A 12429-nucleotide genomic window follows, 5' to 3' on the forward strand; every position below is an offset into this window, starting at 1 on the left:
TCTTATCCACCGAGGTTCTTGCGCTCGTGGAACATGTGTCCAGCCATCTGATATGCTGGTCATTTAATAATACCGGGGTGTCAGTGATCCGACAGCGTCTTATTTGATGCTGTTTTAATACTCTTATCAAAGATGCTCAAAAGGAATCATATTCTCAACTACGATTTCATTTTTGTAGGGCATTCATACAGAATTGCGGAAAGATTGGGTATTCTCTTGTGTGCACCCACGCAACACATTGTGTAACGTACAAGAAAATACCAGAGCAAACATCACACCAAATAATAGCACTAGAAGTCCAATCTATATACTCCCTCCCCCTCCATTATTCCCCATTATACCCCTTTCATATCTCATATATACTTCACTAAAACCCAGAATCAAGCAGATAAGCCGGCGGGACAGTTGGCCAAACATCAACCCCATCCAACATCGCCAAAACCATCCCTCCACTCTGATGAACTTGAATATGACAGTGCATCAAGAACGCACCGGGGTTAACAACATGATATCTGATAACCGTCCAAGTCGGACCTGTGACAGCCGGCAACGTATGGAAGGTATCACGATACTGCGGCGTCTGCAGATTGAAGTTACCAGGAATAGCCTGTACAGCTTCCGCGACTGAATTCCAAGTGAAAGTACCATTCCCCTGACCGATGATGAAATGCTTATTCGAGTGCTTGTGGATCGGATGTGGGGGCTGCAAGATGGTATCTGTTTGGAGAACCAAGTCGATCCAGGTATTATTCCTCGTTCTGATGATCAGGTCTTGAGGAATAGAGTTCTGGTTGAAGAGCAAGGGCTGTGCTTCCTCGAGCTCGAGACCGTAGCTGGTATTACCGAGTCTCCAGCGGAAGGCGGTGCCGACTTGGTCGATATTCAGGAAGAAGGTTTGTGCTATGTTGTTTGAAGGGACCAGCGCCGGGAATGGGACGACCTGGGTCTCGTCTAGGAAGACGGTGTTTGCCGTGGCGGGTTGGTTGTTGATTGTGATCCATGGGTTGGATGGGCGTGTTAGTCCGGGCGCGCCGTGATATCGCATGATTGCTGTGGTGTTGAGGATCTGGTTTATGCTGGCGCTGACCATGCGTATGGCGTAGTCTCCCGCTGGCTGGGTGAGGGGGATCAGAACTGAATAGCGGTTTGAATTTGGGATGGTGACTGCGTTGACTCTTTGGGGTTGAATGTATCGTCCGTCTATGGCGTATACCCACATGTCGTGCTCGTCGATTGAGAAGGTGAGCTCTAGCAGGCCAGCTGTGCTGGTGAGGTCCCAGCTTACATACTTATGGGCTGCGTTGACTGTGAAGACCTCTTGGGGACCTTGGGATGGTATGCAGCCTTCGAACATGGTTGGGGGGATGGCAGCGTAGTTGTGTGGGAAATTGAATACTGTTTCAGTGATGTTGGGAGGGAAGCATCTAGTGATGAATTTAGCTTATTGATCGGGGTTATCAAGATAGCCATGGGACCGTAACGGATCAATCTACTCACGCCATATCTGTTAATCTCAAATCGTCACCGAGGCTCGTTTTCTGGACGGGTGTTGTCAGGGCATCAATCTCGGCACGTGGCAGACAGGTGATGGACCCTTTGCCGTTAATGAGCAAAGCATTAGCACAGAATGCGTCTGTGCCAGAGGCCATTTCGGCAGCCCAGATCTCCTCCGACGTAAGAACGCGCCACTCCGAAAGCAATACGGGACAAGTCACGCTTTCTGCAAGAATCATAGCCGCCAACTGAGCGGGGTCAGTTGTTATAAGACTGAAAGGCTTTTCCACTGTTGGGGCGGGGGTGATATAGATTGGTCCATAAAGTCCATCTTCGAGAGAGCCACGGTGATGCGCATGATACCAGTAGGCCCCGTACTCGGTTGCTGTCCATCTATACAGGAATGAGGTGTTTGGTCTGATGGATCTCTGCGAGACGCCGGGAACCCCGTCAGACCAAGGAGTTCCCAGTTGTTCAATTCCTAGAAGATATCAAGTAAGTATGTGGATGCCAAATAATATAAAGCTATCCAAGAGCTTACCATGAAAGTGTATAGTTGTATTGAACGGGCACCGGTTGTCAACAAGGAACTGAACATTATCACCCTGGTTGATCCGCAGCGGGGGACCAGGAAACTGGCCGTTCATTGAAATCACTGGCCTAGTCACTCCTGCGACGGTTCTTTCCGACCATGTCAAGGTGACTGGAAAGAACACCGTACCGGCAGTTGCCCATTGGACGAGGCATAGAAGCCAGAGGGACATGCTTCCTAGAGAGAACTTCATATCTAAAGATGACAGTAGACTGGAGGTCTATATCAAATTGAATGGCCTGCTCTTGATATCCCATACTTTTCACGGGATTCCCGCCCTTTATATGGGCCCAGGGAAACTCGTGGCATGGGCATATCCGTCTCAATCTCACCTAGGCATCTTTCATGCAGGTATATTGTATTAGATGCAGGATTTTCATGGGAGCCTTTGGCTTCTGAGCTCGTATAGGCGCAAGGTAAAGGAATAATCTCTCGATACTTTTGTCGGGAACCAATCCAGTCTTTCGGGGAATAGGCAGAAGGGAAGTTCTGAATTAGCTCGGGATTCTTTTATTTGAAGCAAGGGACTTGATTGGGAATAGCAGGATGAGTCCGGGCGAATGAAGGACTCACAGTTCAAGATACCCATTCCCATTTCGGAGATGGTAGTCCCGAAAAGTAGCTTGGCGGTGCTGTAGGGATAAACCTCCGAGGAAGCTGTTGGCACCTGCTTATGTGTAAGCTTAGAAGCCCTAAGCCCAGGTCTGAGACAGGGAACCCTTTCAGTCTCGGCACGTTGCCGAGATAGTGTATCCGGGACGAATGGTGCATGTTGGGTGTAAAGTTTCCATGGCTATGGGAGTAGCTGACTTGGGCCAGAGGTTCGGTACTCTGCATGTCACACAAGTGCCAATCAATACCACTGGTCTGATCAAAGAGCTGTCGGTCTCAGTCGTCATCGGATTGTGAGTCAACCAGCCACAAGTCAGGTTTCATGGAAGAAGGGTCGGCGGAAACCTCAATCCCCGACTTATCATGGACGCCACGTGCTGATAACTGAATCAAGATACGCAATTTCCAGGATGAATCAAAAGAATTAGGTGAGGAAGGGTGGGTATACGAGGCAGCTAGGGGCGTCGGATTCCAAATTGAACCACCCAAGAGTGAGGTGTGGAAGCTGCCTGGATGGCGCTAAAAGATCTCAAATGATAAGTAGAAAACGCCAATTGATTTGTAGTATTGTTGAAAACGTGATTAACTTCCATATATATGCTATGAAACAAGAAATATTCCAACAATTTCGTAAATTTGAACTTTTCCTTGCCGTGCATGATACTACATGGGGCAATTAAATGGCCATCGCAAGCATTAGAAGTTGCTATTGCCAAAGTACCCCGGTGTATCATCATGGGTGGCATCCGACGCAGGAGGGTGGCCTGCTTTGGAATTGAAAATAGCAACTGGATCTGACGCAGGCACTTCACCCATAAGAGGAGGGGACATGGGCTGACCAAGTAAGCCTCTGTTTGGCCATCCTTGTTGTTCGGGGTTTTTTGGGCCATCGGCACCATCTAGACGCAAGCCTTCCAAATCATCGGGGTTGATTTCGCCGTAGCTGTCATTCAGTCGTTGTAGGAATTCCGGGTCAAATCCCATTTGTACCAAAGGGTCAGCTGTGCCTTCTCCCGGCACAGACGCAGTGGTGGGGAGGCTGCTACCCCAATCCGTAGAGTAGGATGGATCTGCACCAGCAGACATCATCCCTGCACTACCAGCGTAACTGCCTGATAAACTCCCCGGTCGGCTGGGCCCAGCAGAAGAGAAGCCGGTGCCAGGGAAGCCGTGGCTGCGAAGACTAGGGCTAGAGACCGCAGGGCTGTGGGTTGGAGCGCCTTGGCATACTGCTCGCGCTAGCACATTGATCTCCCGGGGTGCAGCTCGGAGGCCGCCATTGATGGCGAATGGGGGCTGCATGCCCAAATCAGCAAATTGGATGCTATTGTTGTGTACAGGAGTTTGTAATCCACAGTCGCGCTTGAGGACACCCAGCCAAACAATATTATCTGCGCAGGTTTGGTTCCAAGGATCGTCACATCCATAGATGACACGGCGAGCTTCTGCTTGTATCATCTGATCTGATGGAACAATACCCTGTGCCTTTTGGTTATGGATGTATGTAGTGAGTTCGAGAGAAAGGCGATGGTAACAATTGATATCAGTGGGAACAGGAAGACTAAGGTTGCTACCATCACCCTTGGATTGCTCAGTGGCCCATGGATCAGGGGAACGCCATTCGTAGTCGATCATGTATGGGGGAATGGCGTTTTCGACGCGAGCTTGAATCTGCGGGTCAAAGCCCCAGTCCCCTTGCCACTGAGCCATGGCGGCTCCATTTTTGAAATGACTGGCCAAATGGTCCACTCGATCTTTCCATGTTTGGAAGATGGAGCCACAGAATCCACAGCGGGATTTAATATCTGTATTGCTGCTTTGCCATTTCTCCATGCAGGGTTGGAATTTGGCATTGTGCATCAAGCGGAGGTGTTGGTTGAGGTGATCCTTCCGGTAAAATGTTCTCTCATGCACTGTCTTCTCTTGGCAACTGATGAAGTTATGTGTTTCTAGGTGTTCATCGTCTGGATTAGCTGCCAAGCAGAAGACACAAAGCGGTATACCGTTTTGTTCAATTGCACCACCGTGAGGGGAGCATGCCCACTTGTCCAAGACTAGATGAATAGACTTCTCGTGCCGCTGCCAGTCATACTTAGCAGGGAAGGAGTCGGTACAGAAGGTACATTGGTAAGGACGAGCAGATTTGGCCTTGGAATGGGCTAGGGTATTGACAGGTACCGAGGTCTTGCGGCGACGGCGACGTTCTTTGCGATCCATTGAGCCAAAGGAAAGAGAGGATCGATGAGAGAAGGCAGAAGCAAAAGATAGATCGGAAATAGATGAATCCAAACTACTGGCAGAGGCGGTGCACAGTTTATGTTCAGAGCTGGCATGGCTTGACTCATTGTTACTAGACCCAGGGCGACGGGGCCTCACGTGACTCGATGGGGCCCTGGGTAGACGCGTGGGATCGAATGGAGGATTGGCCAGGGCACGGGTAATATCGCTAATTGTAGCCGGTTCGTTTTCGGGGGGAGAGTACTTCCAACGCTCAAGGGGCGTCATGAGGGATACGTTGACGGATTGCTTCCTGGGTATGTCCATAGCTCCTGGAACGGGAGAACTGCTCCCAGGCGACGAACGAACTTTGCCGCGCCGTCTGGCATTGGCGAGCCAATTGGCAATTTGCGTCCGAGTTAGACCAGTGTCTTGTTTCAGGTCATCTTTCTCTTGTTCGGTAGGATATGGGTTTTCGTTGTGGTCTCTCAGCCAGCCCTTTAGGATGCTGATTGCCTTGCGCGGGAATCGAGCACCAGTTTTTTGAGAGCGTGAATCTGGGTCATTGGGATATGCGTTGTATGAAACTGATTTGAGGGCTTTCTTTCCTGTCAGGCTACCTATAGGAACGTGGGCATTCTCTGACACACTATGCAATGTCTGGAGGAACTTGCCCGGCGTTTTGGCATGAGTGAAACTGCATTCACGATAAAGAGAGATACAGCAAGTACAACCATAGTTCAATGTACCGCGCTTTGCCACGAAACAGTCCAGTCCCATTCGCCGGCAAAAGTCGCACGGGTCCTGGGCCCGGAACATGGGGTAAACCCCGTCGGGGTCGACGGGGTCAATGGGTTGTCCGACATTCACTTCGGATTGCTCCGGTACCGGGTCATTGGAGAACTCCAACGTCTGATCATGAATCAGCGAGTTCAAATTCGCTGCCTGTTCTTCGGCTTCGTCGATTTCAATATCAATCGAGGCGACATCGTCGTCTAGTTGATTAGAGCCATGGGCAGACGAAGCGCCTTCGAAATCAAAATACTCCATGCTGTGAACGATTCCAATAGGAAATGCTGCACAGAGAACAGCTTAGCACCAGAATAATGGAATGATAAAGGACACGGTGGAAAGTAGGAGAAGAGTCGGTCAGATGAAAATTGACCGAAACAACCTTGGTCTGGGGTAGAAAGATGGGTGAATAATCAGATTGGGTGGAGCTCCGTTCGAATCGAAGGTGGGCACCATTCTACAGATTCTCGGTGACTCGGCATGGACCGCTCCAAGGCAAACCCCGTGTGGCTTTTTTTACGATAAGCATCATCGTCACGAGGAATTATGGTGAAGCACATGGAGTATCCACTGCCTAACTTAAACTTCAAGAAGTTGATTCGAGGAAGTCCACACCAAAGTGAATAGAGGGGGGCTTGAAGTGGATGATCCCAAACAAAAATGCATCGAAAATGAAATCGGCGCGCCCTTCGAATGACAACGCTAAGCCTATTTAGGTTAAGCCCAACAATATGTGGGGGTTTGCCAAGCCCCGGTGATTCATCCCCTTTGTCTCCGCGATATCGGACGTTTTCTTTTTATATGTGTAAAAGACACTATCTCTAATACGAGGTCACAGAGACATTTCAACTCAGCCCTGGGAACTTCCGGAAATCCTCGAACTATAATGATTCGTTCGGGTAAACCGTTGAACTATCAGATTGAATTTATCCAGTACATTAATGACCCCTATCGGAATCGAGAATAACGGGTATGATTTTACCTTAGCGCTCCTTGCCGCTGACTAAAGCCTACGATTTAATCCGGCCTTAGTAGCCATTTAACCCTATCGCGCATATATAACGCTTTACGGAGTACTACTTCCAAAATTTAGTCTGATATAGTAAGGCTAAAATAATTAAGGATATTAACGGTGGAAATGCAAATCAAAACCGACACAATTTTTCATATCACCTCTACATTTAACGTATTGAGTAGGGAGGAAGAGGCATTCTAAAGGGAAATTTACTAGTATTCTATAACACCGGTGGCCTAAGCAGCATGGATTTAAGAAGATTGTTATTATAGTCTAAGGTTAGAGTGACTATAGTTACTTAAAGGTCCGTTTAGAGCTCTTTCGGTTAGGTCTAAGTAATAGGAATGCAACAGAAAGGGGAGCGAACATAATCCAAGACGAATATGACGTTTATGTAAGTGTTTGTTATAACCTCAAAACCTTCCAGGCCATATTTTTTTGTCCTTGCTTAAAACCAGCTTTGCCATTTTCCGATCTCTCAACCGTTTTTTGGGTTCACAGTCTATCGACAGCTTTTAAGTTAAAGCTGGGGACACGTCGTCTCATCCAGTATTGCTTCATGAACTAGTAGAATTTCACATTCAAATCTGCCCAATACCAGTTAATGTATTATTGAGATTATCTGGTTTCATCTTCTACAAAAATGGGTTAAGCTAATAGATAAACTGACTTCTTTGGCTTAGAGGTCAGAGAATATCTCCATAGCTTACCAAGTGCCACTCCTAATTGAATATAATCAGCGCTTCTCTAGCCCAAAACGAGAAAGAACGACGAATTTGAGATGCGAAAATCGGCAAAGATATGCGTTTACTTCGCAGTTTGGCATTATGGATGTGCTCTGTTCTATATAGATACAGAGCTCGATAGAGCCACTTGACCAAATGCTGAGTTTCAAGCAGGTTTAAGTCATATATGACAGTTTACTAATTGGGGAGTGTACACAGGGTTTTTGAATACTACTGACACAATATTATCTGCGTCTGAAACAAAGGACAAGCAGGGGTCCTGCCCCCAAATAAGGAGTTGATATAATAACACTCTGAATCGCCCCTATTGATTACTTATAAATTCTTCACGGATAATTTCTCCTGGAGATTAGCGCACCGCTAATCCTCACTGTTTCAACATAACTCTTTAGCTTTGCCTTGGAACTTTGACCCATACACTTTCTTCCCAAAAGAAGATAGTTTCGCTTCGCAAGCGACCGTCTGCAAGGCATGGTAGGTCAATTTGGAGCGCAAACCCTCTTCTACCCTACATCTCGCCCCTTCTCAGCTCCCTTAATTCCGTCACATCCTCAAGTCTATCAGTCTATACAGACAACCCCAGGGTAGCATCATGTGCCTCCAATTCCAAGTGCTTCTAGAATAAGATATTCTCGCGAAACGAAACCGATCGTCAGAACCAGACGTCCATGACGTTTAAAGCTGAGAGCATAAGCCTTCATTTTTAATAAGATATATAGACCCACTACATGCCATTTTGCGTTAAAGCATTTAGTGGGGCCGTTTTCTCAAAGATAAGGCTTTTTTTGGGAAATTTGGGGGAAATTTGGGAGAAATTGAAACTCAGAACCTGACAAGCTTTAAGATCTCGATGGCAGTTCAGATTATATACTTCAATATCCAATTCGAAAGTATACATACAACCTTCTCACATTCCATTTGGAAAGCCAACTATTCTCCCTCCTATTATCCTGAAAATGCAGCAGGGAATCGACTCTAAAGGGTGTGATTCGCCTCAAATTGCATCGGTTGAGTCGGACCATGACCAATATCCCGAAGGTGGGTCGAAGGCATGGTCTGTGGTTCTTGGGGCTTGGTGTGCCATGATTCCCTCTATGGGACTTTTAAACAGCCTGGGAGCTCTGCAACCTTGGACAAGTACCCACCAGCTCAAGGATTATTCCGAGTCAAGTATTGGTTGGATCTATGGAACCTACACATTTTTCCTTTTCTTAGGGGGTGCACAATTTGGTAAGAATCTTCCCATATTGAATCCAGTCTAAACTAACTGTAACATCAGGTGCAGTCCTTGATTCTCACGGACCTCTATATGTAGTGCTCCCGGGCTCTATTGGAATAGTACTTTCCTTGATTTTTCTGAGCTTCAGTCAGGGTATGTTCCTAATATCTATTCGTGTCTCTCCTGTTGCAATACCTTCACCACGGATGCACTCACCGCCAAAGAAATAAAGTCTAACTGTCGACAAGAGTATTATCAGATATTTTTATCATTCAGCGTCCTCGGAGGGATATCAGCTAGCACACTTTTCACACCTCCCTTGGCTGCTGTTGGCCATTGGTTCAATGTTCGACGTGGCTGGGCAACTGGAGTGGCCTGCACAGCGGGTGGCGTTGGGGGTTGCATATTTCCCTTGATAATTCTTTTTGTAGCTCCTCGCATCGGATTTGCGTGGGCAATCCGAATTATAGCTCTCGTATGTGCATTGCTGTGCTCAATTGCATGCCTCACGCTCCGAACCAGACTTCCTCCCAAGAAAGCCGTTGCATCCCTCGACTTCAAGGCCCTCAAAGATATCAAATACGGATCTGCGACGCTGGCTGTCTTCTTTGCTGAATTTGCCGCTTTCATTCCAATCACATACATCACCTCCTACACACTTCATTCTGGCTTCGATGAACAGTTGTCATATGCGATTCTTGTCTTTCTTAATCTTGGTGCTGTGTTTGGACGCTTCCTACCAGGACTGGTGGCAGACCGGATGGGTCGGTTCAACGTTATGATCGTGAATTGCTTAATGTGTTCACTCTTTACTCTCATTCTTTGGCTTTGCGGGGATCTAGTCGAGCCTAAAAGCTTGGGAATTGTCATTGGGTACGCTGTGCTGTTCGGCTTCTGGAGTGGCTCAGCTATCAGTATTGCACCTGTTTGCATTTCTCAGGTCTGTGAAATCCAAGATTATGGAAAGAGAGTTGGAACTACATGGACGCTGGTCTCCTTTGGCACCCTCATCGCACTCCCTATTGCAGGCGCTATTCAGCAGCACAACAATGGGGAGTACTATGGGTTGATTATTTTTGGAGGTGTTCTCTATATTACATCCACCATTGCCTTCGTCGTATCTCGTGGCATTTGTAAAGGATGGGCTTGGGGGACCAAGTTTTAGAATGCTTCTACATACCTTACGAAAGGCCCGGGGCGGTTAGCCCCAGCAATGAATGCATTCATTTTATACATTGGCCAATTATGTATTTGGCTTTTGGTCACACGTTGTACTACACAAAAAAGCCGTTTTGCACATCTTACACCTTTTTCAAATATGTTATACACAAGGTGCGAAAGTAACCGAACGGGAACAAAAAGAATGGGGGGCAAAAGCAACATGAAACAAAACTGTGAACTATGTCAAGTCAACGATATCTAACGATATACCCCTTCATCGCTAAAATCGTTTGCTCAATAGCCAAGTTATCAGTTTCCAAGTGGTAGGTCAAACCACCTCGATAATCATCAAGCTCGATCTTTTCTTGTTGGAGTTGAAAGAACTTAACATACGTACCTTCCAATATCTACTATTCCAAATAGATCTGGAAGGTTCCGCAATTGATTGTCACGACGGGATAGCATATATTCCAAGAGCTGACGCTCTGCATGAGCCCAGGAACTAGGTGGCAGAGAACCAGATTGTGACATGGAGGCCTTCTTGTTCTCCACCATGATCACATTGGACATTGAACCACGAATTAGGGTACTCAGGCAAACGCTTGCCCTATTCTGTGATCGGAAAGGATATAAGTCTTCCGTTCAACTCCGTAGTTTCCCAAGGTTGGGAAATAATATGCGAGGAGGTTTGTCCAGAGATGGTCAACATCAACCTCTCGGCTCCCGGGTACAATATTCGCTACGTAGGAAGCTAGTATTGGCTGTGTGTGGTACTGCGCTTCTATATTAGTGTCATGGAATCATACATTGAGGCTCTTATAGACTTACAGCCGTCTCGCCAAGTGCTGTTATAGAGACTGGGAGACTGTATAGGAATGGATATCGAGTAGTTTGGAGATTTTTGGCACGATCAAGTGTTGGAGATCTCGGGATTGGCGTATAGAGGTACGTAGATGCAGGATGATGAGGAATGTAGGTGATTCAGTGATATGAGAGAAGGGAAATGATTTAAAGGAGAGATATTTTCTTTTCAAGCTCCACAAACAATTAGAACGTCCACAATGAGAGGAGATTCTTAATAGGGTGATGAAAGTGTTAGAGATCTCCGGATTGGTGTATAGAGAGAGGTACGTAGGTGTAGGAGGGTGAAGAATATTTATGAATCAGATGGAAAAAGGGGAATGATTAGAGAGAGAGAGAGAGAGAGAGAGAGAGAGAGAGAGAGAGAGAGAGAGTGAGAGAAAGACATAGGTATAAGCTCCACGAACAATTAGAACGGCCACAATGAGAGGAGGTTCTTAGTAGGGTGAAAAAATTGTTAGAGATCTGTGGGTTGGAATATGTCAGGTTTCTTAGCACTTAGCTCTTAGCTTTTTACGACAACTCTCAATCAATCTCACATCGCACAATGCACTTCATCATAGTCTCCTTCTGACAGAATACTTATAAGGAGAAAGGATAGCACCCGCAGGTCACCCGCTATATGGCTAAATTTATGTAATAAACAAGTCTCTTCTTGCGATTCAGTTGTGTTGAGTTGGACGAAGATGACGACAGACTGGGCCTCGCGGTTATAGATCTGGGTGTGGAAGACGATGGTTATGAGCCATGAACAACGAAGGTGGAGAACTAGAACCCCAGCTACAGTCAACAAATATGCCGAATTAACTAGCTAGGAAACAATAATGCCAATTGAATCTGTCGTAGGTGTTGAGATCTTTCATAGTCACATGACCTCCCTGTAGTATTTAAGCATAGCCTCTCCCTACTTCCTTTCTTAATTAACTTAGTAGTTCCTCCTGTAGTAACTACCCTCTATACCATCTTGCTTGGTCTATATCACCTTGCTTGGTCAACACCAACCTGCTTGATTCATATCATCCTATATGATATTATCTACTCTCGTAGACTCGAACAGTAGGGAAGACGACGATGGCACAGATGGAAGACTGGAGCGAAGTTGGAAGATGGAAGATAGAGGGTGCACCCTTAGCCTGATTTTTCTGGCGTTTACAACTCTCAAAAATGAAGCTTTTGATTAGCATACAAATGGAGAGATCTCGACTTCCTATGGATTGTAAGTGTCAAAAATGAAGCTTTTGATCTCCATATTCTAGGTGGTTTACAAGTGTAAAAACATGGAGATACTACCATTTGTATAGAGATGAAAAGCTTCAATTTTAAGACTTGTAAACCGTTCAAGAATGTCGAGATCTCTGATTGCCTGTCAAAGCTCAAAGCCACATGACCAAAAATACATGAACGTTGCTTTGTTAGACATAGCTGGCCTCATACAGTGACTTCGGATTTACAGCTTTTGAAATAATTAGATGAGAAGGGCTACGGACACTCGATTTTATCTTGCGACCACTAAGCTACTTTAGGTTTGTCCGTCAGTGGTCACTATTATCGAAGAGCCTGTGTAAATTATTATGATATTTCTATAGCATTTTTAACAGCCATCACATGAACTATGACATTACCATGACACTAAGTACGATTTTGTATTGGTGCTGGGTAAAGTGGTGATAGATGACGCTATCAATTCCACATAGTCGCGATTTGAAGGTATATTAGTTAG

The 12429-nt window shown here is 46.2% G+C and overlaps 5 protein-coding genes across 5 annotated transcripts; 2 read left to right on the forward strand and 3 right to left on the reverse strand.

The window, feature by feature from the left end:
- Positions 1-367: 367 nt before the first annotated feature.
- N7517_000222 (multicopper oxidase) lies at positions 368-2279 on the reverse strand (the record flags this gene model as incomplete). The annotated part of the gene is made up of 3 exons (XM_056717952.1): positions 368-1424; positions 1498-1975; positions 2036-2279. The coding sequence occupies 3 exons, from the start codon at positions 2277-2279 to the stop codon at positions 368-370; spliced, it is 1779 nt and encodes a 592-aa protein (XP_056582087.1).
- A 596-nt stretch (positions 2280-2875) lies between these two features.
- On the forward strand, positions 2876-3086 carry N7517_000223 (uncharacterized protein; the record flags this gene model as incomplete). The annotated part of the gene is given in 2 exon segments (XM_056717953.1): positions 2876-2991; positions 3005-3086. 2 exon segments carry the CDS (start codon positions 2876-2878, stop codon positions 3084-3086), a joined length of 198 nt encoding a protein of 65 aa, XP_056582088.1.
- A 308-nt stretch (positions 3087-3394) lies between these two features.
- On the reverse strand, positions 3395-5965 carry N7517_000224 (putative homeobox and C2H2 transcription factor; the record flags this gene model as incomplete). The annotated part of the gene is made up of 1 exon (XM_056717954.1): positions 3395-5965. The coding sequence occupies one exon, from the start codon at positions 5963-5965 to the stop codon at positions 3395-3397; it is 2571 nt and encodes an 856-aa protein (XP_056582089.1).
- A 2459-nt stretch (positions 5966-8424) lies between these two features.
- Positions 8425-9852, forward strand: N7517_000225 (putative oxalate/formate antiporter; the record flags this gene model as incomplete). Its single annotated transcript, XM_056717955.1, has 3 exons — positions 8425-8698; positions 8748-8840; positions 8936-9852. The coding sequence occupies 3 exons, from the start codon at positions 8425-8427 to the stop codon at positions 9850-9852; spliced, it is 1284 nt and encodes a 427-aa protein (XP_056582090.1).
- Positions 9853-10176: 324 nt separating this feature from the next.
- Positions 10177-10403, reverse strand: N7517_000226 (uncharacterized protein; the record flags this gene model as incomplete). The annotated part of the gene is made up of 2 exons (XM_056717956.1): positions 10177-10207; positions 10246-10403. The coding sequence occupies 2 exons, from the start codon at positions 10401-10403 to the stop codon at positions 10177-10179; spliced, it is 189 nt and encodes a 62-aa protein (XP_056582091.1).
- Positions 10404-12429: the final 2026 nt, after the last annotated feature.

This window comes from Penicillium concentricum (assembly GCF_028827145.1).
Source record: "Penicillium concentricum strain IBT 3081 chromosome Unknown utg000001l_segment0_segment0, whole genome shotgun sequence".
Taxonomy (NCBI): Eukaryota; Fungi; Ascomycota; class Eurotiomycetes; order Eurotiales; family Aspergillaceae; genus Penicillium; species Penicillium concentricum.